This window comes from Protomyctophum parallelum, assembly GCF_964188405.1.
Source record: "Protomyctophum parallelum genome assembly, chromosome: 10".
Classification (NCBI taxonomy): Eukaryota; Metazoa; Chordata; class Actinopteri; order Myctophiformes; family Myctophidae; genus Protomyctophum; species Protomyctophum parallelum.
The window spans coordinates 43,488,719-43,516,709 of record NC_139704.1 but is presented as its reverse complement, the minus strand read 5'-3'; the positions used below and the strand labels follow the sequence as shown (position 1 = coordinate 43,516,709).

Genomic DNA, 27,991 nt, shown 5'->3' with positions numbered 1-27,991 from the left:
TGTGTGTGTGTGTGTGTGTGTGTGTGCCACGTAATGCAATGATTTGATTGGCTGAACACGGAATGTAATGATTTGATTGGCTGACGTGGTCATCATTGGCATGTATGATGACAGTCAAGAGCGCCGCTCACTTCACACAGGTGTGATTCTTTGAATAATAATGAACATTGTATCAAAAACATATCTGGTCTTATCTGTCTGTCTCTCGTCATCATCATCATGATGATGATGTCACATGTGGAGTAACCATGGCGACCTGATGTGACGTCGCATAGAGACTCTATCTCTGCTCACACAGAAACGCTGAGGAGCCAGGCCTCATCAACCAGAACCCAACACATAGCGGTTCAGTGGACGTGATCTGGAAGGTGTGCAGGTGGGTCAGAGTGTCCTCTGAGGACACGTCATAGAAGGACAGAGTCCCAGCGGGACGGTCCACATACACTACTACTCTGTAGACCTCGTTGGAGCGTCCAGAGGGGACAGGGAGGAGAGTATCCTTCCCATTGTGGAAGACATAGTAACGGTTACTACGACACCACAGACTCCAGGACATGACACTGCCTCCAAGCCGACAGTCATCACCAGCTCCTTTCCTGCTGATTCTTCTGTCAGTCCCTGCTATATGAACGCTTCCACTGCACTCTACCTCAGAGTAGCAGCGTTCGCTCACACTCTCTGCACTCAGAACCTGCTCCAGGACACTAAACCTCTGAGGATGATCAGGATACTGATGACTCTGTCCCTCCACCGCTGTGACCTTCCTGTTGTCCTCAGACAGAGTGAGGTCACAGTGTGCTGTGTTTGTGTCCAGTGTGAGACGCTGGGAATCTGATGAGAAAACAACACAGTAAACATTAAATACATTATTCACTGACTGACACACACACACACACACGAAGATGTGCACAGGCACACGCACGTACATGCACGTACACACACACACACACACACACACACACACAAAGATGTGCACGGACACATGCACGTACACACACACAGAAAGATGTGCACAAGCACACACATGTACATGCACGTACACACACACACACACACGAAGATGTGCACGGGTGCACGCACGTACACACACACACACACACAGAGATGTGCACGGACACATGCACGTACACGCATACAAAGATGTGCACGGGCACACGCACATAGATGCACGTACACACACACACATGAAGATGTGCACAGGCACACGCACTCACACGAAGATGTGCACAGGCACACGCACGTACACACATATTCATGTTGTGGCGTCTAACCAATGGTACCACCAGACTAATGGGCGCCAAACACCGGCCTCGCCGACGGACGTGTCATAGATCCTGCACGTACACACACACGCCTAATGCACGTACACACACACAGTCACACACGCATGAAGATGTGCACAGGCACGTACACACACACAGTCACACACACATGAAGATGTGCACAGGCACACGCACGTACACACACACACATGAAGATGTGCACAGGCGTGCGCGCACACACACGCGCACACACACACAAACACAAACGCACGTACACACACAAAGATGTGCACGGGCACGTACACACACAGACATGAAGATGTGCACACACGCACGTACACACACACATGAAGATGTGCACAGGCACACGCACGTACACGCACAAATATGTGCACGGACAGATATGATTATTATGGGGGGTCCCCAGTTCAGATATGATTATTGTGGGGGGTCCCCGCAGGCAGGCAGGCAGGCAGGCAGGCAGACAGACAGACACTCACATCTTGAAAGGAGTCGAGGATTAATCCAGTGATCTATCCAGTGTTCTCCTCCATGATTCACACTGTAGGAAGAAATGATAAAACATTTCTATTACCATTGAATGATACAGAGTATGAACATGCATCTCTTCATTAAAGGAGAATTCCATGCTAGAATGCTTTCTTATCTTTCTTACCTTTCTTTGTAGTTGTTACGTCCCCACCAAAGAGGTCCAGGTGTTTTTTTGTGCAAAAACTCCTTATTGGCTATTTTCCCTACCATAAGCCCTCAATGAATTGCATTGCATTGAATGGGAATTGAATGGGGCTATGGGGTGTTATGCTAATTCGCTTATTTCCATCGAAAGAAGTAGTAAAGTGTGCCGCTTGGGATATTATTTACATTATGAAAAGAGGATATATACAAAGAAATTATAATTTTGAGCGATGGAAATAAGTGAATTAGCACAACACCCCATAGCCCCATTCAATTCCCATTCAATTCAATGCAATTCATGTAGGGCTCATGGTAGGGGAAATAGCCAATAAGGAGCTTATGCACAAAATAACACCTGGACCTCTTTGGTGGGGACGTAACAACTACAAAGAAAGGTAAGAAAGCCTTTTAGTATGGAATTCTCCTTTAAGACCCGAGATCAGATTCTAAAAATGTCTTCTACATCCTGACAGTTTTCTGAAAAAGCTATGTTTCTATGTCAGGCGTTCTTTGATAAAAAAAAAAAGCAGACCTACAAGCTCGTAGCGCGCCACTCGGTGGCGCACTATGAGCTTGAAGATCTGCTATTTTTCAATAGCTAAAGCATAGCATGACGCTAACACCAAAAGGGGTTCACCCATTCTGGGCGGGAACCCCTTTTGGTGTTTTAAGCAATATGTTATACTTTAGCTATTGAAAAATAGCAGATCTACGAGCTTGTAGATCTTTGAAAAATCATGAAAATGTGGTGCAAATCTTTGAATATATAATCTTTCAGAGCGAACGTTTTTAACTCAAAGCTTTGCTTCAGTGGCCAATTTCATATAATTTGGGGGTAGGCTACTTGATATGAAATAGTTTGAGCACCACTGATATACTGTAGAAATATAGGTTTTTCAGAAAACTGTCATGTTTTACAAGACATTTTCTTAATTTCGACGTCAGGCCTAAATGGGTTAAAGGCGCAGTGAAATGAAAAAGACGTTTTTCACACTTTTAGACCATATCCGTGGTCATCATATGGGCATACCTAACAATGGATGCCAAAAAAATGTGAAAATTCTCATTTCTGTGTGTTTTTATATCAAAGGTCCATAAAAACGATTGCATTATTTATTTATTAAAACGAAAACGTGCTGCGTGATGACGTGTAGAGATACACATCGATAAAAGCCAATAACAATGAAGCTCACCCGTTTAATTCCCCATATTTGCGCATCCGTCCATTACAGCTGCTACTGATTACAGAATACTCCGTTTTTATTTCCATTCAAGATAACATCCAGACTCGGATTCAACTCAATCATCACGCTAAAATATGTATCTGAAAACATTATAGGGTAGAAATAAGCCACATAACAGTAAACTGGTACAGCTGGCCGACCATCTGATTTATAAACAAACACATACCACGCTGTTGCGCATAGCATAGCTAACGTCCCTAGCTACCGTCCCATCGCCTGAAGGGATGCGACGCTCTGATTGGTTCAGAAACTTCAGACCGGTGTTTCATGTTGAAACACCATTTTCATGTTGTTCACCATTTCCGTTTCACTACACCTTTAAGGGGGCTCCAGGTGGTCCAATCCAATCCACTTTATTTATAAAGCACATTTGTATACAACAAGATTGAAACAAAGTGCTGTACACAAAGAAATACTAAATTATCAAAGAAAAAACAACAACAGTACATAAACAGGGCAACATAAGGACACAATGCAGTGGAAGCAGCAACTCTTAATAAGTACGTTCAAATGCCAAGGAGTACAAGTGAGTTTTCAGACGTGATTTAAACACAGACAAGGACTGAGAAGCTCTGACATGAGGTGGAAGTTCATTCCACAGTGTAGACGCTACAACGGGAAATGACTTATTCCCCCCCGGGCGGGATTTCAGCTTTGATTTAGGGATCTTGAGAAGTGACTGGTCAGTCGACCTCAGGGCCCTTGTCGATACTTTGGGAGCTACAAGTTCCGATATATAGACTGGTGCCAACTAAATGATGGAGAGTTGGTAACAAAGTGGACCCTTACAGATCTTTAACTCTAGAGACCCTCCCGGGTGCATTTGGTTTCATTTTACGCTCTCAAGAGTTAAATTACTGTTAAACAAGTCGGTCAAGAACCCACAGAATTATCTGTATTTGGCTGCGGACCCCCATCTGAAAATATGTTGTTTTAGGGATACCACAGAAGCAAAGATTTGAGTGAAAATGTTCGCTCTGAAATAATATATATTCAAAGATTTTGCGCCGCATTCTAATGATTTTTAAAATAGCAAAAAAAGAAAAGCTAAAATAGCTCATAGTGCGGCGCTATGAGCTTGTAGATCTGCTATTTTTCAATAGGTAAAGTATAACATAATGCTTAAAACACCAACAGGGATACTTTTAATTGGTTTCATATTTGTAAAGCCCACACACAGACGTACACAGTGTTCAATAGCACTGATTTATTGCAGAAAAAAGAAAAACAGAGATAGGTTAGCATCCGACATACTAAAATATGTACACCCAAAACTGCTGAGTCAATCTAAGGTCGCCTTCACACCAGAAAGCTTTACTGCGATTAAAACCAATCCTGATGCACATTGTCGGGAAGTGCGTTTCGTTTGGCAGGTGTGAAGCCTCATTCGAATCCTAATCAAAGAACCGCATTCTACTCCGCCAAAAAACTGGGTTTCTCTTCGCTTCCAATCGCACTTGATTCGGTGCAGGTGGGAATGCAATCACATCAAATAAAGGAAATGAAGCAGACAATGTGGCGGATGAATGAGGAGTAAAGTTGGAGACGGAGAAGGGATATTTCACGCAGCGAGATATCCCGTTACCGTGAATAGACGTGATCGAAAATATGGTCGGATGAGCACATTAAGGAAACATAAAAACACAGCAGTGTACAGAGTATTCTGTCTGTCTGTCTGTCTGCCTGTCTGTCTGCCTGTCTGTCTGCCTGTCTCTCTGTAAACATGGAGGGCTGTCACTGTGTGCGGGGATCCAAGTGCTGGAGACTTTCTTCATATTGTTTAAATATAAAAACTGTAAAATTAAACACATGCTTAAGCATGATCTATAAACTGTATAGCTAACATGGCATGCATTGTAGCATACTAATTTAATATGATGATCGGATAGCCTAATCTATAAGAGTACAGACACACACACACACACACAGTTAGTCCATTCCCCGACGGCCGACGGCTTCTCTGCCCATTCGCAGCGACTCTACCAGGGTTATTTAATCCATTAATAAAATGTGCCCAGCGATTTATAAACACGAGCACTTTTACCGACGGACCGGATGTTGCTGTAGCAGCTAAATGTAACCAAAACACTCTAAACACGATTCTATCGTGACTAGCGACTGGACAGCGGGGGCCCGTCTAACACATAATCTTTTCTTAGAATTAGACGGAATTTAGATCGCGAGTTAGAGTATGTTATGCAACATAGAGGATTGCGCAACAAGCGCTCCTAGGCTGTAGAGCGATGCGACCGGTTTTGCGATCATTAATCTCTGTCGTTTTTATCAATCTCCGTCTCAAGCACCAGACCGTACTAAGTACCAGGACGGAGATCTCCGTCATGACTGATTGGAGCAGAGTGGATTCAGAGGCGGGGCTACTTGGCCAGTAGAAAACAGCAACATGCATGTGTCTCAGACTCTCAACCTCTCTTTCAAACTTCACCGTGCATTGCGTAAATCTCACGTTAATTAAATTAACGCCGTTAAAAGGAATTTGTGTTGACGCGCGATTAACATGTTAACTTTGACAGCCTTAGACTTTTTTTAATAAAAACGTATTTTTAACCAAGATGGATGGACACAGTCCAAATCGACTCACTTGACAGTCTCCAGTCCAGCAGAGAGCAGCGTCTGCTCAGCATCTCCTCCTGGGTGGTTACGGCTGAGGTCCACATGCTTCAGATGGGAGGAGGGGTTGAGGGCTACAGCTGAAGCCAGAGAAGAACAGCCTTTCTCTGTGATCGCACAGCCTGACAACCTGCAGAGATATCCAACTTTAACAAACTATACTGTTGATGCTCCAGTACAGAGAAAACTATATTTAACTCAGAATCTGCAGTACAGATCCACACAGAATAAAACTCTATTTACCTCAGAGTCTGCAGTACAGATCCACAAGGGATAAAACTCTATTTACCTCAGAGTCTGCAGTAGGCTACAGATCCACACAGAATAATTTACCTCAGAGTCTGCAGGTGACAATGTGGACTCTTCACTCCGGCACATAGAAGCTCAATTCCAGAGTCCTGCAGGTTGTTCAAAGTCAGGTCTAATTCTCTCAAATGGGAAGGATTGGAGGCGAGAGCCGAGGCCAGAACTTCACAGCTTCTCTCCGACAACCAGCAGTTCTTCAGACTAAATGAAGAATACAACCAGATGAGGGGGGAGGGGGAGAGAGAGAGAGAGATTTTAAGATGAATAAAATACATATTCCTGCCATACAATTTCCGTTGGCTCATGCAGCATAAGTTTTCCACATAAAACCTTCTCTCCCACTGGGTTTTTAGATATTGATCCAAAGTTCATGTTTAGAACGTTTTGTGCATTTTGATCAAACTGTCGGGGGCTGACCAGCCTGCGCGGGGGCTTACTGACATCTAGTTACGCCCCTGATACCAATTAAGAATTAACATTGATATAAATATCATTCAAAACTAGGGGATGACACTCTGACAGAACACATTCAACCACTCATAGTGTCATCAGGTGTTTAGTGTTTTAATCCATTCTGACCTGAGATCAGATTCTAAAAATGTCTTCTACATCCTGACAGTTTTCTGAAAAAGCTATGTTTCTGTGTCAGTGGTTCTTCGATTTTTCAAATCTAGCAGACCTACAAGTTCATAGCACGCCACTATGAGCGCGCGCTATGAGCTTGTAGATCTGCTATTTTTCAAAAGTTAAAGCATAACATAATGCTAACACCAAAAGGGGTTCCCGCCCAAAATGGGTTAAATGTAGTATCTCAGCATAAAGACTACATACATTAGTCACTGTATCTTATCAATATTAAGGTCAGTGTGAGTTACCATGATATCAAACCTTATCCACACTTCAAATAAAGTACCACCTCCATAATAACTGCATTATAATCACTTACTATAACAGAATGTAACCAAATAAAAATAAAAATGGTAAATTAATCTGACCTGAGAATCTCCAGACAACAGTTTGGGCTCTTCAGTGCGGCACAGATGAGATCCACTCTGGAATCCTTCAAGACGTTTCCACTCAAGTCCAGTTCTCTCAAATGGGACGGATTGGAGCTGAGAGCTGAAGCCACAACTTCAATGTGTTTCTTCTTGAGGTCACAGTCAGCAAGTCTGTAATTACAGATTAAATGTAAAATCAGAGATGATCAAAACAGAACAGACCAAGTTCACTGTCAAAGAGGTTCCCTGTGGAGCTGTCTGAAATGTGTGTGTGTTTGGATACTTTTCTGGCTAATATATAAGCAAATAAGAGGCATATTGAATTTATATGTGCTCATACCTTTCCACTGTTTTCATTTGATTGGAATACAAACAATAAATAATGAAAATAACAACTCGCTGCTGTTGCTCCACTCTGACAGTGAAGTGAAGAAATGTTCTGTCAACAGATGAACAGCCTGTACGACCACATGACATTTGTTAAATATTTTGGTTTGCTTAACAAAGTCCTCTGTGAACGCTAAGCAGACCTAATGCAACAATGCAAACATTTGGTCCTTGATCCAGACCTTGTAAGCAAAAGTTAGGTGTGAAAGGCACCTAAAATATCTTCAATCTAGTTCTTCAGACATTAGCAGGATGTCAGTGAGAACAGAGAAGTGGAAGATAGATGGAAATCGTGGAACTTACATTTAAATGTATTAAGTAACGTTTGAACGTAATGACCAAGCTCATTGTCTAAAAGACCATCCTCTGTACACCCCTTCACTAATGGTACGGTCCATTTCTCATTTTTCATTGTAGAATAACTAATGAGGACACTGGTAAATAGTACACACACACACACACACACACACACACACACACACACAATGAATGAATCATTCATTCATTCATTCATAAATATGAAGTGAGTCTCACTGAACTGAAATAATGTTCTCATGTGTCACAATGACAATGTGTACATGTGTTTATTTTTATTTTGAATGAATGAATGAATGAATGAATGAATGAATGAATGAATGAAAGCTGCTCTAACATGATTATATTCTTATAACTACTAACCTGGCCGTTTTGCAGTTCCTCACAGCTGGGACCAGTCTCTTTTGCCCATCCTGTGATGTGTTGTATTTCTGCAGGTCCAACTCCTCCAGAACCTCCTCTGACATCTGCAGTATGGAGGCCAGAGCTGAACACTGAGGCACAGAGAGTTCCTTCCCTGATCTGTTCTCTGACTCCAGGTACTGTTGGATCCCCCGACTGACTGACGGGTCGTTCATCTCCATCAGACAGTGGAAGATGTTGATACATCTGTCAGGAGAGAACTCATCATCATCCATCTCCTTCAGGTTGTTGATGGCTCTCTGGATCTCCTCTGGACGGTTCTCTGTCTGACCGAGCAGACCTCCTAACAGACTCTGGTTGGACTGCAGTGAGAGACCATGAAGGAAACGGACAAAGAGGTCCAGGCGACCACTCTCACTCTTCAGGGTTTTCTTCATAGCAGCCTTCAGGAAGTCAGAGAGGGAAATGTGACTGTTGTCACCATCATCTCCCAGGAATGTCTTCAGGACCTTCTTCTTCTTCTGAGTGAAACAGTGGGACAGGTAGACTGCAGCCAGAAACTCCTGGATGCTCAGATGAACGAAGCAGTACACCGTTTTGTGGAAGAACAAACCGTCTTCTTTGAAGAAGGTTGTGCAAAAGCCCAAGTTCTTCAAGTCCTTGTTCACATCAAGACCACACGCCTTCAGGTCCTCCTCATAGAAAATGATGTTGCCTTTGACCAGTTGGTGAAACGCCAGCTTGCCCAGCTTCAGAAGAACTTTCCCTGCATCCTTTATGAGCTTCACTCTGTCTGCCTCGCCTCTTTTAGGATTCTCCCGCTGTATCTCACCCATCAGGAAATGGCAGAACAGCTCAACCAGGGTTTTGGGCAGCCTGACTGTCGTCCCCGTGTTCTTCACAACGGTAGCAAGGATCCAACAGAAGACTGGGATTTCACACATGGTGAGGAGGATCTTTGATTCTTTGATCTGTGAGAAGATTGATCTGGCCTGGTTCTCATCACTGATGCTCTTCTGGAAGAAATCCTTCTTCTGGTCATCTCCGATGAACCCTCGTACTTCTGTCATCCTGTTTACAAACTCCTTAGGGATCTGATTGGCTGCTACAGGTCGTGAGGTTATCCAGATGCGAGCAGAGGGGAGGAGCTTCCCCTTGATGAGGTTTACAAGGAGATCTTCCACTGGGTAAGAGTCGTTGACATTCATGAGGCCAATTTCTTTGATGAAATCAAACTGGAATTTATTTTCATCATAACCATCCAGAACAAACATGACTTTGAAGGGGATGTCGTTGCAGTTTCCTGACTTCTGCAATTCAGTGAAGATAAGATTAAGAACGTCTTCCTCAATACATCTGGTTTCCACGATGCAGCAGTGAATTAGCTGTGCCAAAGTAAACTTCTGTCCCTTGAGCATATTTAACTGGCGGAACTTGAGCGGGAACACGAGGTGAGGGTCTTGGGGGAAACATCTCTTGGCCCAGTCAGACACAAATTTGTGTACGAGGAACGTTTTGCCAATTCCTGCACAGCCAACGGTCAGCACTGTTCTTATGATTCGTCCAGAAAGGTCTTTGAACATCTGACCCAGTTGGATTTCTGTTCCCTCTCCTGCCTTCTTCATCTCCATCTGTCTGACCTCATGATGGCTGTGGATGTCTGTTCTTTCGATGTCTACATTGTAGAGCGGAGCGAAGACGTTTTCAAACACGACCTCAGACTGTGTGCCCAGTTGTACCCTCAGATATGTGCTGTTCATGTTGCGTTGAAGCTGCTCTTCATAGTCAGTGATGTGACGATATCCTGGTGTTCTCTCCAACAGACCTGGAGCGAACAAAGCATTTCCACTTTGTCATATGTCGCTCACAAGCACACACACACACACACACACACACACACACACAAAGATGTGCACGGGCACGTACACACAGACATTAAGATGTGCACACACGCACGTACACACAGACACACACATGAAGATGTGCACAGGCACACGCACATACACACACACGCACAAATATGGGCACGGGTGCACGCACGTACACACACACACACACACACGAAGATGTGCACGGACACATGCACGTCGTACATGCCTGTTCACACACACATGAAGATGTGCACAGGCACGTACAGTCGTACACACACACGCATGTACGTACACACACACGCGAAGATGTGCACAAGCAGATGCATGTACACACACACACACACACACACACATGAAGATGTGCACAGGCGCGCACGTACACACACACACACACAAACGCACACCCCTTACCTCTCAGTTTGTCTCGTCTTTCCAGCATCTCTACTCCTTCTGTCAAAGCTGAGATGAGAGACAGTGATTGGTCAGTGAGATGTGAGACAGTGATTGGTCAGTGAGATGTGAGACAGTGATTGGTCAGTGAGATGGGAGACAGTGATTGGTCAGTGAGATGTGAGACAGTGATTGGTCAGTGAGATTTTAGATTTTTTTCCCACCATAGTTATCACAGATACATAAATGTATGATTTGTGTAGATATAGATTTATCATTATAGTTCTCAATATTTCATGTCATCTGAAAATATGTTGTTCCAGGGAATATATGTTCAAAGATTTTAGGCACATTTTCAAGATTTTTCAAAAATAGCAGATCTACAAGTTCATAGCGCGGCACCGAGTGCCGCGCTATGAGCTTGTAGATCTGCTATTTTTCAATAGCTAAAGCATAACATAATGCTTAAAACACCAAAAAGGGTTCCCGCCCAAAATGGGTTAAAGGACAACTTTAGTTTTTTTCCAACCAAGGTTCATGTTTTAGGTTGTTATTAGATAAAGTAAAAGATGAGTGTTATTTTATTTACATTTTTCATCTTTCATTTGAGCTGTTTTTGACAGGGGGGGGGGGGCATTCGAATGGGGCTAAATATGTATTATATTTTTTTTACAAAATGTTATAGCGATTATTTTTAAATTATTATTTACTATAATCCTACTAGACCCACAGTATGACAGCCCCCTATAGAACCCCCCCTACACAGTATGACAGCCCCCTATAGAACCCCCCTACACAGTATGACAGCCCCCTATAGAACCCCCCCTACACAGTATGACAGCCCCCTATAGAACCCCCCCTACACAGTATGGCAGCCCCCCATAGAACCCCCCCCCCTACACAGTATGGCAGCCCCCTATAGAACCCCCCCCCCTACACAGTATGGCAGCCCCCTATAGAACCCCCCCCTACACAGTATGACAGCCCCCTATAGAACCCCCCCTACACAGTATGGCAGCCCCCTATAGAACCCCCCCCCCTACACAGTATGACAGCCCCCTATAGAACCCCCCTACACAGTATGACAGACCCCTATAGAACCCCCCCTACACAGTATGGCAGCCCCCTATAGAACCCCCCTACACAGTATGACAGCCCCCTATAGAACCCCCCCTACACAGTATGACAGCCCCCTATAGAACCCCCCTACACAGTATGGAAGCCCCCTATAGAACCCCCCCTACACAGTATGACAGCCCCCTATAGAACCCCCCTACACAGTATGACAGCCCCCTATAGAACCCCCCCTAAAAAATACTAGGTGTCTTGTTCCATTATAAATACTTACAAGGTTTCTTCTTCCGGAGTAAAAGTCCAAGTGCTGCTATTGCTACTATCACCATGACGACAATAATGATCCCACGTCTTAATCCTCTGCCTGGCGGTTCTTTAGTAGCTGAAAGACATAAATATAAAACAGAACTAGAAGAGAAAATGTCTTTACCTTTTCCATTCCTCTGCGACCACTTCCTGGTAAAACAGGAAGTGAACAGATCCACTAGATGCGTGTCCTGTATCACTATTCACCATGTTCCATGTGACAAGAGGGGTCGAAGTTGAATTAAGCAATATTACACGAGTAATGGGTGTGGTTTAAGTTTAACGTGAGTATTGCTAGCAACATCAGCATCCGATACGCTCGGATCAAAACATGGATTAAAGAATACAAGCCCTCAAACCCCAGAATCTCGGGCTAGGGTACTAATTTAAACCTTTGTTTTCCTCGTTTCTGGCGGACTCTGTGTTAATACCTTTACAACAACCGCTATAATAATGACTCCATGTTAATACCTTTACAACAACCGCTATAATAATGACTCCATGTTAATACCTTTACAACAACAGCTATAATAATGGCAAGTATTTCCTACAGTCCAAAAATCTGAACCGCACACACACACACACACACACACACACACAAACACACACACACACACACACACACACACACACACTAAACTACACACCTTTGTAAAGCAGGTTGCGATGAGAACTCTGCTCCTCACTGAACAGGTTCTTTATTTGACAGGATATTGTTTTAACCCTTCGCCCTTTCTCATCGTTGTAGATGGTCATCTCCCAGGAGTTGGGTCCGCTCCATTCGCCTGCATCGAACTTCCAGCGATAGGTGACCGGACCAGACTCTGTGACGCCGTGATTCGTACAGTGCAGCGTGCAGCTGCTGGAGTTGGAGTCACACGGTTTGACGGCCAGGGTTGGCGTCGGGACTTTCTCTGTGGAGGACACAGAATTAATTACTGCACCACACACACACACACACACACCTATCATTTATCTTCAAGTAGGTACATGTGTCTCCTGTCACAGGCCAAATGGTGTATATATATATAATATACCACAGGTCGCAGTAGGTACATGTGTCTCCTGTCACAGGCCTAATGGTGTATATATATATATTATACCACAGGTCGCAGTAGGTACATGTGTCTCCTGTCACAGGCCTAATGGTGTATATATATATATTATACCACAGGTCGTAGTAGGTACATGTGTCTCCTGTCACAGGCCTAATGTTGTATATATTATACCACAAGTCGTAGTAGGTATGTGTCATGTGTCATGTGTACATGTGTTCAAACGAGCACCACTCCACACCTAATCAAAACAAATAATTCAGCTGCTCTGTTCTCCCAGAGCGCAGCAAAGTCGGCGGCTAGGCTATAGCTAGTTTCTTGTGTGGTCGTAGTGACCACATCTGTCATTAAAAAATATGTTTTTTCAGCGATTTTCTTAGTTTTAAGGGTAACTGTTATACGATTGCAATATTACACAAGAGGGTGTGGTTTAACGTGATTATTGCCACGACAGTGATGCGGTCAGCAATATTACATCTCGTGTAATATTGCTTAATTATGTAATCTGCCTTGATCTGGATTGTCAGTTTAGTATTCACTTGATCATTGTTTGCAAACCGTCATGTGGGTTTATTGCAGGGACAAATTAGCCATTGGGCCAGTGGTGCCATGGCCCAGGGCCCCTTGGCTCTCGGCCCCTTGGCTCTCAGGGGCCCTTCTGGGAAATTGGACCATGAGGTACTAGGTTTGACGCCCTGAAAAGGGCTCCTTTCATTGGCTGTTGATTTTGTTAAATTTGGGTTAAAATGATGATAAAAAACACGAAAATGTCGCGCGCACGCGTGCTAAGGGGGCCGTGCAAATAATGTCCTGTAAGTCCATATGGGCGGGGCTTCTTCGGAAGCATGACTTTTCAACTAGTCGACCAGTAAATCCACTAGTTGATCATGCTGGCACTAGTTGACTAGTTTATAAGAAGAAAGACTTTAGTAGAATCGTCCTCAGGTCTAAATGAGTTAAATAAATGTATCGATAATATAAAATAAAAAAACATCATTAAAGGACAGCCAATAAGTATTGTAGTGAGTCATACTTACTCATCTCTTTAACCAGGAAAGTCTTGTTGTGACGTCTTTCGTTGAACTCCACATAATACAGCCCGATGTCTTCTGCGGTCATGTTGTCGATGGCCAGCCGTCCGGTGTGTGTGTCCAGTGTGGAGCGGTCTCTAAACGTCCCGTAGTATTCCAGGTCTTCCGTTCCGATTCTACCATCCCATTCTGCTGCCATGTTGGCTGTAAAAGACCACAGAGCAGTGTTGTTTACCAAACCATTCTGCTGCCATGTTGGCTGTAAAAGACCACAGAGCAGTGTTGTTTTCATCGATTGATACTATGACAAAAAATAAATGTACGTCGACTACCTTTTTCCACTGGCGAAAACGGAATTAAAAACTAAATGAAAACTAAGCTATGACGACTAAAACTAAGACTAAATATATTGACAATTTCGTCAACAAATAAAAACTAGACTAAAATGTTAGGAAGGGACTAGTGGACAAGATATCTAGTATAAGTCATTTTACAATTAGTTGCATGCTGAAAATAGCTGATCTACAAGATCACAACGCGTCGCGTTGCGATGCGTTGTGAGCTTCTAGATCGGCTATTTTCAGCAAGAGAAAAAAACTGTCATTACGACGGCATCAAGGCCCGCCAAAATACATTTTAGTCGACTAAATCAACTGTAGATTTAGTCGACAAAAATCGTATGATATTTAGTCGACTAAAACTAGACTAAAGACTAAAACATTCCAGGTGACTAAAACTAAAAGATAAACTATTCAAGAGACTATATGACTAAAACTAAAATCTAAATTTGCTGCCAAAAACAACACTGCCACAGACCAGAAGAAGGTTACTGATACTTGCCTCCAGCAGTGTTGTTTTTGACAGCTAATCTGGCTTTTAGTTTTAGTCATAATAGTCTCTTGAATAGTTTATTTAGTTTTAGTCACATTTTAGTCACCTGGAGTGTTTTAGTGTTAGTCTATAGTTTTAGTCGACTAAATATACAGTTGATTTAGTCGACCAAGATGTTGCTTGATGCCGTCGTAATGGCCGATTCTATACACTCGCTGAAAATAGCCGATCTGCGACGTGTTGTGAGCTTGTAGATCTGCTATTTTCAGCATGCAACCAAGTGTAAAATGACTTATACTGGATCTCTTGTCCACTATAGTCCCTTCCTAACATTTTAGTCTAGAAATTGTCAGTATATAGTTTTAGTCGTCGTAGCTTAGTTTTCATTTAGTTTCCATGTAGTTTTTGTCAGGGACAAAAGGTAGAGAGAGAGAGAGAGAGAGAGAGAGAGAGAGAGAGAGAGGTGACGGTCCCTCGTTCCTGCACGAGTCCTAACCAATCATTTTAATGAACATATAAAACTTATACACACATAGATGACATCACACGACATACTATCCGTCTCAGACCTACGGGTCCATTTGGTTTCATTTTACGCTCTCAGGATTCACTTCTCTGGTTTGGGTTGTGTCTGTGCTGCACTGCAGCAGTGTAGCTCTGGTTTGGGTTGTGTCTGTGCTGCACTGCAGCAGTGTAGCTCACTGGTTTGGGTTGTGTCTGTGTGCTGCACTGCAGCAGTGTAGCTCACTGGTTTGGGTTGTGTCTGTGAGCTGCACTGCAGCAGTGTAGCTCTCTGGTTTGGGTTGTGTCTGTGCTGCACTGCAGCAGTGTAGCTCTGGTTTGGGTTGTGTCTGTGCTGCACTGCAGCAGTGTAGCTCTGGTTTGGGTTGTGTCTGTGAGCTGCACTGCAGCAGTGTAGCTCTCTGGTTTGGGTTGTGTCTGTGCTGCACAGCAGCAGTGTAGCTCTCTGGTTTGGGTTGTGTCTGTGCTGCACTGCAGCAGTGTAGCTCTGGTTTGGGTTGCGTCTGTGCTGCACTGCAGCAGTGCAGCTCTCTGGTTTGGGTTGTGTCTGTGAGCTGCACTGCAGCTCTCTGGTTTGGGTTGTGTCTGTGAGCTGCACTGCAGCAGTGTAGATATCTGGTTTGGGTTGTGTCTGTGAGCTGCACTGCAGCAGTGTAGATATCTGGTTTGGGTTGTGTCTGTGAGCTGCACTGCAGCAGTGTAGCTCTCTGGTCTGGGTTGTGGCTGTGAGCTGCACTGCAGCAGTGTAGCTCTCTGGTTTGGGTTGTGGCTGTGCTGCACTGCAGCAGTGTAGCTCTCTGGTTTGGGTTGTGTCTGTGAGCTGCACTGCAGCAGTGTAGCTCTCTGGTTTGGGTTGTGTCTGTGCTGCACTGCAGCAGTGTAGCTCTCTGGTTTGGGTTGTGTCTGTGCTGCACTGCAGCAGTGTAGCTCTCTGGTTTGGGTTGTGGCTGTGCTGCACTGCAGCAGTGTAGCTCTGGTTTGGGTTGTGTCTGTGCTGCACTGCAGCAGTGTAGCTCTCTGGTTTGGGTTGTGTCTGTGCTGCACTGCAGCAGTGTAGCTCTCTGGTTTGGGTTGTGTCTGTGAGCTGCACTGCAGCAGTGTAGCTCTGGTTTGGGTTGTGTCTGTGCTGCACAGCAGCAGTGTAGCTCTCTGGTTTGGGTTGTGTCTGTGAGCTGCACTGCAGCAGTGTAGCTCTCTGGTTTGGGTTGTGTCTGTGCTGCACTGCAGCAGTGTAGCTCTCTGGTTTGGGTTGTGTCTGTGCTGCACTGCAGCAGTGTAGCTCTCTGGTTTGGGTTGTGTCTGTGAGCTGCACTGCAGCAGTGTAGCTCTCTGGTTTGGGTTGTGTCTGTGCTGCACAGCAGCAGTGTAGCTCTCTGGTTTGGGTTGTGTCTGTGCTGCACTGCAGCAGTGTAGCTCTGGTTTGGGTTGTGTCTGTGCTGCACTGCAGCAGCTCTCTGCTCGAAATGACAGCGCGTCGCCTGCGACACGCTGTGAGCTTGTAGATCGTCTATAATTCTGTGAGCGTGCGCGCCATAGAGTATATATGAATAGAGATGACACCCGAGTTCTCCTCCCATTCACTTGCATTAAGTTGTTCAAAAGCGCATGAGGCGATTTCACTCCTCCTTCCGTGTAGGAACAGAGTGCATTCTGGGATGGATTGGCCCCGAACACACGAACGCGCTGTCGTTGACTATCATTTTGCCGTTTGTGCGCGTTCACGTATGAAACATTCGTTCACGTGTCATGGCCCCAATCACATGAACGTGCGCAATGATAGTCAACGGACCAGCGCTGGCTCGAGCTGCAATGACAAATTCGGCCACTATGTCCATTTCGCCTCAGGGTTTCCTCTGGGTGCCGTCTCTATTCATATATACTCTAAGGTGCGCTCGCTCCACGCCTGCAGGCGTACCACAGCGCCGCGCTAATTAACCCATTCTGGGTGGGAACCCCTTTTGGTGTTTTAAGCAATATTTAACTATTGGAAAATAGCAGATCTACAAGCTTGTCGGGTCAGGTCTGCTATTTTTGCAAAAATTGTGAAAATGTGGCACAGATCTTTGAATATTATATTCTTTCAGAGCGAACATTTTTAACTAAAATCTTTGCTTCTGGGGGGGGGGGGACAAAATATTTTCAGATGGGGTTATTTTTGGGGGTCCTTGACATGAATGCGTTAGAGAACCACTGACATATAGAAACATGCGTTTTTCAGAAAACGGATTTAAGAAGGCATTTGTAGAATATTTGTTCTCAGATTAAGAAAGCTGTAGTGCAGATGCGGCCAGGTTCAGACTCAAGTAGAGACAGGAGAGCAGGTAGAACAACAGAATAGGCTAATGGTTTCAGGAGTAGAGACAGGAGAGCAGGTAGCGGTGTGACCCGTCCCACCCGCCGCGCGATAATTACGCTAAAACCTTGTTCCGTCCCCCCGCCCGGGCAACGGGCCGTCCCACGCATCACTTCTGGGTACACAAAGTTACATCTTCACCTGCTATAACCCACAGCAACCCCCCCAAGACAGTCCGTTGCTGCCCTCTGCAGGCCTGGGCTGCACTGGCAGTTAGCCAACTTCAATATATCACAAATACTAGGGATGCACCGAAAGGGAAATTCTTGGCCGAAACCGAATACCGAATATAGGAAACAGTTGGCCGAAAACCGAATACCGAATAGCCGAATACATATTTGTTGTAAAGCTACCTGATTATGGCAAAAGACATGATTTTGGCAAAACCTAACTTAAATAATAAACACTTATGGGTCCATTAAAAAACATATAATTAATTGGAGGCTTTGTGATTAATTAATCTCAATTAATCACATTTGAATCGCATATCAATAGGCCTATTTGACCTACATAAGCATAGGCAATAAAACAAGTAGTAATAATAATAGTGATAATATTATTTATATACTTAGACACTTTTCAAGGAGAACATGAGAAAACAAATAAAAACAACTTTATTAGAGAAAAACTAAGACTATGGAATAAAATAAATTAAAGTGGAATGAGATAGCAATATTCCAGAGGTGGGTTTGAATTTATAGGTGGTGGCATGTCTGAGTTTTGGGAAGTGCATCGTTTTGACAGGTCTGCCTGCTAGTGAAACCCTTCATGACCATTAAACATGGGCAGACGCAACGATACAGTATCATTGTGTGAGGTGTTACCGTGTTGGGGAACGGATGGAAAGTACTGTTAAAACTAACGTTAGCTCCCATGCTATTGCTAGCTATAGCTTCCCTCGTCAACACCACCCGTCCACAGATCGGGTGGAAGAGCTGCTGATACCACGTTGCTTGTGCCCGTGGATGGGAAATAAGATTTAAAAGGCTATGGAAGCTTGGATGAAAGCACAGATGTATGCAATAAAGTTGTGTCGGATCTGCCTGTGCATTGAAGCATTCCGTGACTGCTCACTGCTGCCCGTGTGTTGTGTTGTGACTGCTGCGCTGATGCAAGAGCGTCATAAGCATGCGCCCTTCCTGCGCTGAAAGTAGCAGATCTACAAGCTATCTACCCGTCGCAATGCACAGCGCGTTGGGCTTGTACATCTGTGTTTTTCCCGCAGTTTAGTTCGATTCACAACTTTAGGACCACTACTACTATTCGGTGATATTTTTCGGCTTATTTGAGCCGAAACCGAATAGGCCGAAAATACATTTTTAGCCATTTTCGGCCGAATATTTTCGGTGGCCGAATTTTCGGTGCATCCCTAACAAATACCATGCTACAGTTAATGCAACGCATGTTCTGCCTTCCTCAACCCATTCTGGGCAGGCATTATGTTATACTTTAGCTGTTGAAAAATAGATCTACAAGCTCGTAGCGCAGCACTGAGTGCTGCACTACGAGCTTGTAGGTCTGCTATTTTTGAAAAATCAAGAAAATGTGGCACATATCTTTGAATACACCTGATATTCTTTCAGAGGGAATGTTTTTAACTCCTATCTTTGCTTCTGTGAGGTCCCAATATTTTCAGATGGGGGTCGGCGGCCAATTACATATATTTGTGGGAGTCCTTGACATGAAATTGTTTGAGAATGACTGACATAGAAACATAGATTTTTCAGAAAACTTAGAAGACATTTGTAGAATCGTCCTCAGGTCTAAATGGGTAAGGCATGTTTTTGTTTGCAACGGTTGGATTTCATGTCCAGCGCAATTCTGTTGTCCTACGATGGCTTTACTTGAATACAATTCAAGTTGAAGCTTATTTTGTTCAACCGTTTGTTTAAAGACTATTGTATTCTGTGTTATTAGTTTTCACGCTGCTTCACCAACTAAAAAGAGCATCGGTTTGAAACTCTATACTGTGTCATCACCAGTCCACATACCGGGCCAGGGTGTGGATGCATCGGGTGCGTGCAGCCACAGGATCTGGTTGATGGTTTCAGGAACAGAGCGGTAGTCTGGGAACAGTTGCACGCGGATGCCTCCGTCTTGTGGTGGAAGGTAAATCACCTCATGGGCTGTGGAGAGAAACGCATGGCAGTCAAGTTGAACAGTAGGCTATAGTGGAATGTAAAGGCCTTATTCATACTTGTTTTCGGTGAAGAGCTGACCACCGAAAACTACAATATGACGTCACTGAGCCGCGGTGGTAAGAGACTCACCGCTCACCATAAACACACCTCTCTGTTTTTACTAAAACTACAACATGACGTCACTGAGCCGCGGTGATAAGAGACTCACCGCTCACCCCAAACACATCTCTCTGTTTTTACTAAAACTACAACATGACGTCACTGAGCCACGGTGGTAAGAGACTCACCGCTCACCCCAAACACACCTCTCTGTTTTTACTAAAACTACAACATGACGTCACTGAGCCGCGGTGGTAAGAGACTCACCGCTCACCCCAAACACATCTCTCTGTTTTTACTAAAACTACAACATGACGTCACTGAGCCGCGGTGGTAAGAGACTCACCGCTCACCCAAAACACATCTCTGTTTTTACTAAAACTACAATATGACGTCACTGAGCCACGGTGGTAAGAGACTCACCGCTCACCCCAAACACATCTCTGTTTTTACTAAAACTACAACATGACGTCACTGAGCCGCGGTGGTAAGAGACTCACCGCTCACGCCCCAAATGTGCTTACACTGAAAAACGTTAGCGAGGATAAAGGAAACATTCAGCACATTAATGTCCTCCAGTTGGCTATAAATAAATCACCACAACTACTGCTTGAACCTACAGAGGGTCCAAAATGCTGCTGCCAGACTGATAACTGGAACGAAAAAACTCATCAATCATATCACCCCAGCATTGGCAAAACTACATTGGTTACCTGTTAAATTCCGCATTCAATTCAAATCACTCCTCTTTGTATTTAAATCCCTAAACGGGAATACAAGCTAATAGAAACTGCAGGCTTTCTAGTCCTGAAAAGTTGCAATGCGAAAATGGAAGCCATCGTTCTCACGATAAAGAAAATCTAAACATTTTTGTAAAACAATCTTGTAAAAAATCTGCCTAATGATGATGTCACTGTAGGACGGTTTCTAAACTGCCCAGAGCCCTCCTATGAGACACAGACAGTGTAGGAAAAAATCGTGGTCCAGTTTAAGCCAGTGTTTCCCAAACCTTTTTTCTGCCAGGGCACACCTAGATATCAGTGTTGTTTTCGTCGACTAAAACTAAGACGAAAAATGTTCGTCGACTACCTTGGCTTTTTCCACTGAAGAAAACTAAATGGAAACTAAATGAAAACTATGCTATGGTGACTAAAACTAGGACTAAATATACTGTCAACAAATAAAAACTACACTAAAATGTTAGGAAGGGACTAGTGGACAAGAGATCCAGTATAAGTCATTTTACTCTTGGTTGCATGCTGAAAATAGCCGATCTACAAGCTCACAACTTGTTGTGAGCTTGTAGATGTGTAAAATCAGTTATTATGACAGCTACAAGGCCCGCAAAAATACATTTTAGTCGACTAAATCACCTGTAGATTTAGTCGACTAAAATCTTGTGATATTTAGTCGACTAAATCTAGACTAACGCTAAAACATTCCAGGTGACTAAAATGTGACTAAAACTAAGTGAAAACTAAAATAGAAATTTGCTGCCAAAAACAACACTGCTAGATATACGGGGGGGGGGGGTGTGTATATATATATATATATATATATATATATATTACACTTTTTTTTTTAATATATATATTACACTTTTTCCACACACACACCACCACACAGCTGCTACAATGTATTTGAAACCAGGGCTACAACATATTTGTTCTCATATACACAATATGGCGAGTTTTATATATTTAACAAAAATATTTTTAATATTTATATATTTTATTTCCTGGCCTACCAATGCGAAATACAATTGCTAATTGCTTTCATCGCGCCACGCATGATCAACACAGTTTGAGTACATGCAGTGCACAGAAAGTCCCTTTCTGTCTGTGTTGTGTGTGTGTGTGACTGTGTGTGTGTGTGTGTGTGTGTGTGTGTGTGTGTGTGTGTGTGTGTGAGGGTGTGTGTGTGTGTGTGTGTGTGTGTGTGTGTGTGTGTGTGTGTGTGTTGTGTGTGTACCCGTGGCGGTCGCAATCTGGACACGCTGAATCACACATGTAAAACGGCAGTCAGGCAAGAAATACTTTCTCCCTAAAGTTTCCATAAAGTTCACTTGAAAGTTACGTTTGAGAAACGTATAATTATACATTTACGGTATGACACATTGACAACAACAGCGAACGTTATGATGATTCTGAAACATGAAGGACCTGGCTGGTCCTGGGTCAGTGGCACCTGGCTACTCTGCTTCTCTCTTGTGTCGTTACTCATGGACATGATGCAGTGGACTGAGCGGAACCCTGGCGATTTGTAAGACCATCATCACTGCCGCTTTTGCAACACAGCTGTGGCTGATGGGCTTGTAGGTCAGCTTAAAAGACAACCGCAAAAAGCAGGCTGGAACGCGCAGAGGTATTGCGGTGTTTTTTTATACAGTCCGCCAGGACGTGCCAGGACAGGAGAGTAGTAGTCCAGTAATAATGTAATTTGACCTCAAACTAATTGCAAAAAAACCAAACTCAGCTGATTTTGTATCTTACATATATGTCCTGAATAACATACAAAAAGTTGCCTGGAATTGTCTGAGGGGAAAGGGTTGAAAATGACCTGTACAGTATGGCCACCATAGACATCCAATATAAGGCAAATAATTTCCTTATTTCCTTATATTTCGTTATTAGCCCAAGGAGTGTTTTTATGCAAAACTAATGCTTGGAATGGACCCAGCATCGTGAAAACACCCTAGTTTGACATGTCACATGCTACTTAAAGCAAAAGGAAAATTTGAAATTATTTGACTTATATTGGATGTCTATGGTGTTTGGCTATTTTTTTGCAATTAGTTGGAGGTTGACCCCTTTTTTCCCATATAATGCCTGTACTGTAGGTGATGTCCCCATGTAAACAAAACCATACAGCCAAAACCTGGCCAAAAAATGGCCAAATGGCCGAGGGTCGTTAGACTGGTGGAGATGGGCAACATATTGCTATGGGGGGAAGGGTCGGCCGTCGGGGTTACTTTTCTTCCTGTTTCCGAGGCTACTTTTGTTCAAATCAAACGGCACACCAGCTGGGCTTAAAGTTTAAAGGACAACTTTAGTTTTTTTCAACCAAGGTTCATGTTTTAGGTTGTTATTAGAGAAACTAAAAGGTGAGTGTTAATTTTCTTTCATTTGCTGCTTTCTTTCGTTTTGGGGATTTTAGCAGTATTTGACAGGGGGGAGGGGGCATCCGAGCATGGGGCTAAATATGTATTTTTTTACAAAATATTATGGCGATTTTATTTATTTATTATTTACTATAGTCCTAATAAACTCCAAGAAATTGCATCTGGCCACAAAAGATCACAGGATCTATTGAATGTGACAAACTGACATATTGAGCCTATACACACAGTATAAGCCTACCCCAGTAGGCTACCTTCACATTCAGTATATCCTAGTGATGCACCGAATATTCGGCAGCAGAAAATATTCGGCAGATAATGGCTAAATATGCATTTTCGGCCTATTCGGTTTCGGCCCAAATAGGCAGAAAATATATCACCGAATAGTGTATGCAATTAATGCATTCAAAGAGCTGAATAAATGTTTTATGGACCCATAATAGTGATTATTATTTAAGTTAAGTTTTGCCATAACCATAATATAACATTTGTAGAATCAAACTCAGGTTAATGGGTTAAGTGAGGATACTAAAACAGCGATATTCAGTTACACTTCATACCAATGATACTGTGTGGGTGTAGGTATGTTAAGTGATAACCACTTTCAACATGGCATTATAGGCAAAAGCTTTCTAAATCTTTCAAATTTTCCAAACATCTACAAGCTTGTAGGTCAACAATCTTTGCTATTTGTTGTACAACAAAGTATTTATAGTGCTTAAGTGGCATTCTGGACTAGACCTTTCTGGCTGGAAACATTGTGGTTGCAAGGACTGCATTTCTGACCTTTCAGATACAGGACTGTGTCACAGTCATTACCAGGTGATTGAGAGATTATTTATTCTGTACTTACTCTGTATAAACATACTAATTTAAGTAGTGATGCCCCGAATATTCAGCCGCAGAAAATGTTCGGTTTCGGCCCGAATAGGCAGAAAATATATCACCGAATAGTGTATGCAATTAATGCATTCAAAAGAGCTGAATAAATGTTTTATGGACCCATAATAGTGATTATTATTTAAGTTAAGTTTTGCCATAATCATTTATTTTAAATAAATCAGGTAGCTTTAAGGTACGGCCATGACAGCAACCTAGATATCAGTGTTGTTTTCGTCGACTAAAACTAAGACGAAAAATGTTCGTCGACTACCTTTTTCCACTGAAGAAAACTAAATGGAAACTAAATGAAAACTATGCTATGGTGACTAAAACTAAGACTAAATATACTGTCAACAAATAAAAACTACACAAAAATGTTAGGAAGGGACTAGTGGACAAGAGATCCAGTATAAGTCATTTTACTCTTGGTTGCATGCTGAAAATAGCAGATCTACAAGCTCACAATGCGTCGCGCTGCGACGCGTTGTGAGCTTGTAGATCGGCTATTTTCATCAAGTGTAAAATCAGTTATTATGACAGCTACAAGGCCCGCAAAAATACATTTTAGTCGACTAAATCACCTGTAGATTTAGTCGACTAAAATCTTGTGATATTTAGTCGACTAAATCTAGACTAACGCTAAAACATTCCAGGTGACTAAAATGTGACTAAAACTAAGTGAAAACTATTCAAGAGACTACGACTAAAACTAAAATAGAAATTTGCTGCCAAAAACAACACTGCTAGATATATGGGGGGGTTGTATATATATATATATATATATATTACACTTTTTTTTTTAAATATATATTACACTTTTTCCACACACACACCACCACACAGCTGCTACAATGTATTTGAACCCCTACAGGGCTACAACATATTTGCTCTCATGATATACACAATATGGCAAGTTTTATATATTTAACAAAAATATTTTTAATATTTATATATTTTATTTCCTGGCCTACCAATGCGAATACAATTGCTAATTGCTTTCATCGCGCCACGCATGATCAACAAAGTTTGAGTAGCCTACATGCAGTGCACATTGCACACACAGAAAGTCACTTTCTGACTTCCTTGTCTGTCTGTGTGTGTGTGTGTGTGTGTGTGTGTGTGTGTGTGTGTGTGTGTGTGTGTGTGTGTGTGTGTGTGTGTGTGTGTGTGTGTGTGTGTGTGTGTGTGTGTGTGTGTGTGTGTGTGTGTGTGTGTGTGTGTGTGTGTGTCCGTGGCGGACGCGATCTGAATCACACATGTTTGTAAACGGCAGTCAGGCAAGAAATACTTTCTCCCTAAAGTTTACATAAAGTTCACTTGAAAGTTACGTTTGAGAAACGTATAATTATACATTTACGGTATGACACGACAACAGCGAACGTTATTCTGAAACATGAAGGACCTGGCTGGTCCTGGGTCAGTGGCACCTAGCTACTCTGCTTCTCTCTTGTGTCGTCACCATAGACTGTCGTTACTTACGGACATTATGCAGTAGGGACTGAGCTGAACTTGTAGCTCGCTCCGCCCTGGCGATTTGTAAGCCCATCATCACTGCCGCTTTTGCAACACAGCTGTGGCTGATGGGCTTGTAGGTCAGTTTAAAAGACAACAGCAAAAAGCAGGCTGGAACGCGCAGAGGTATTGCGGTGTTTTTTTATACAGTCCGCCAGGACAGGAGAGTAGGTGATGTCCCCATGTAAACAAAACCATACATTAACATGTCTATGCCCGAGGGTCGTTAGACTGGTGGGGATGGGCAACGACCGCAGGCAGCCCTGCTATGGGGGGAGGGTCGGCCGTCGGGGTTACTTTTCTTCCTGTTTCCGAGGCTACTTTTAATTGTTCAAATCAAACGGCACACCAGCTGGGCTTAAAGTTTAAGCCTCTTCAATAAAGTAAATATCCAGACAGTCACACAATGTACACAGCTGTATAAATCAATATAAACCACGTTGAATCCATTTGGAAGGACCTTTTTGAAAACCACACCCTGTTTTCCTCCCAGTACTGTTAAAAAGTGAAGGGTTTTAGTTTCCAGACGGGTTTTAGTAACAGTGTAAAACAAGTGAATGTAAGTGTACATAATAGCCTGTATACCTGTCCCCGGTGTGTTACAGCTGCTCCATACGACCATCACCAAGAGCATGTAGAAATTAATCCGCATGACAATCTTCGGCCGCAAAGCCGTTAAAAGTCTGTTGTTTACAGCGAAGAACAAAGACGACAGGAGGGCCTCCATTGTTGTCCGCTGTGAAGTGTGAATGTGATTCTGTCACTTTTCTGTGAACCGTCCTTCACCCTATAGTGCATAGGGAGGAGTTTCACTCAGAACGGAATATTCTGGTTGACACTTTTCCGCCTGCCAAAAGGACTGTATTAGCATGGACTATAGTTCTGTGTAGTTGTGATGCATTGGCCCCTGGGGCGTCGGTCAGAACACACTGGACAGGAGAGTGAAGGGGGTTTATGGCAGTTTACTAGTGATGGGCCAATGAAGCTTTTATGAACCTCTGAACCACTTGAACCAATCGCTTCAAAAATGGGTTAAGCTTCGAAACTTCAGTAAATAGTGACATCTGCTGGCGAAATGTTAGACTGCAGTCTATTAGGCTGGCCTTAGAGGCTTTTAGACAGGTTTGTGTGTATAGGCTGTACACAGACTGAATATCTTGTTCATGCAAATAAAGATTGATGTGTATTGTGTCATTATATAAATAAAATATACAAAGACTGAATATCTTGTTCTTTATACAAATAAAGATTGATGTGTATTGTGTCATTATATAAATAAAATATACAAAGACTGAATATTTTGTTCATGCAAATAAAGATTGATGTGTATCGTGTCATTATATAAATAAAATATACAAAGACTGAATATCTTGTTCTTTATACAAATAAAGATTGATGTGTATTGTGTCATTATATAAATAAAATATACAAAGACTGAATATCTTGTTCTTTATACAAATAAAGATTGATGTGTAATGTGTTATGGCAAAGTGTGCGTGGGAAACAGGATGTGGTGGGGGGGGGGGTGGCATAGGGTATTCTTGTGTAAGTCAAAGATTTTTATTTAGTTTTTGGCTTTAGCCGGTTTCTTTTTTTTACTTACAACTTCTCCACATTTTGAGAAGACACGTTCACTGGGTACAGATGTGGCTGGCATGGACAGAAATTTCATTGCCAGTACATATAAGTTTGGACACACATGTTTATGGTCAGCCCAGTAATTCATGGGGTCTTCTTTTCTTTCCAGTGGTGGATCAGTCATGTCTCTCTGTACCTCCACTGTTGCATCTGCTGTGACATTCCTGGACATCCTTGCTTCAGAAGCATCCCGGTCCATAAGTGCCCACCCCACAGGCCATCATCTGAAAGACAAAACACAACAGTAATTAGTACTAATTACTGACTGAAAGTTTACAATTTTATCAATACCTATTAATGAGTCTGCTAATACAGTTGAATTGAATATGACCTGTGGCTGCATCTGCTGGTTGTGTAGATGGCCGTTCTGGTGATGCTGCACTTATGACAGTTGCACATTCTCCAATCAGTCTTTTGACTTGGCTCTGGGCACGACCCTGACTACTGAACCCTAGGGATTTGAACCTAGGGTCCAGCAGTGTCGCAAGGCTCGTTTGTGTCTGGGTCTCCAGGCCTTCAAACTTGCTTTTCATCAGGTTATCTCGCAGTAGCTTTGCTGTGGCATGCTGCTGACCCGAGCCAGTGATTTGATACAGATTGTGAAGCAACATTCTTACCATTGGGATGCAGGCCATTGATCCGGAGACTCTCTTTTCTTTCGACGGTTCAACTGTTGCCATATAAAATGGGCGAAGGACTTGTATGCATGCAGCCATGCTTTCGTAATCCTCCGAGGACAGCGGTGGCACATCATTTGTGATAGTGGAAAGAGTCCCCCCCCCCCCCCACTGCCTGCCTCTCATCATACAGACGCTGGAACATGAGGTAGGTGCCGTTCCAGCGAGTGTCCACCTCCTGCATCAGCTTCAGGACTGGTTTCTTATTAGTCTTCTGCACTAGTTCCAGCATCTCCTTAGCTCTATAGTGCTGGTCTTGAAGTAAGTCACAGCTTTTCGTGACCTGGTGCGC

General features: G+C 43.1%; 1 protein-coding gene across 1 annotated transcript; it reads right to left on the bottom strand.

Moving 5' to 3' along the window:
- Positions 1 to 27,931, bottom strand: LOC310865840 (NACHT, LRR and PYD domains-containing protein 3-like; the record flags this gene model as incomplete). The annotated part of the gene is made up of 13 exons (XM_083775050.1): positions 1 to 831; positions 1,763 to 1,824; positions 5,802 to 5,960; positions 6,164 to 6,337; positions 7,132 to 7,227; positions 8,200 to 8,323; positions 8,444 to 10,024; positions 10,482 to 10,529; positions 11,809 to 11,916; positions 12,488 to 12,754; positions 13,933 to 14,130; positions 19,624 to 19,758; positions 27,835 to 27,931. The coding sequence occupies 13 exons, from the start codon at positions 27,929 to 27,931 to the stop codon at positions 281 to 283; spliced, it is 3,600 nt and encodes a 1,199-aa protein (XP_083631176.1). The 3' UTR covers positions 1 to 280.
- Between the last annotated feature and the right edge of the window lie 60 nt (positions 27,932 to 27,991).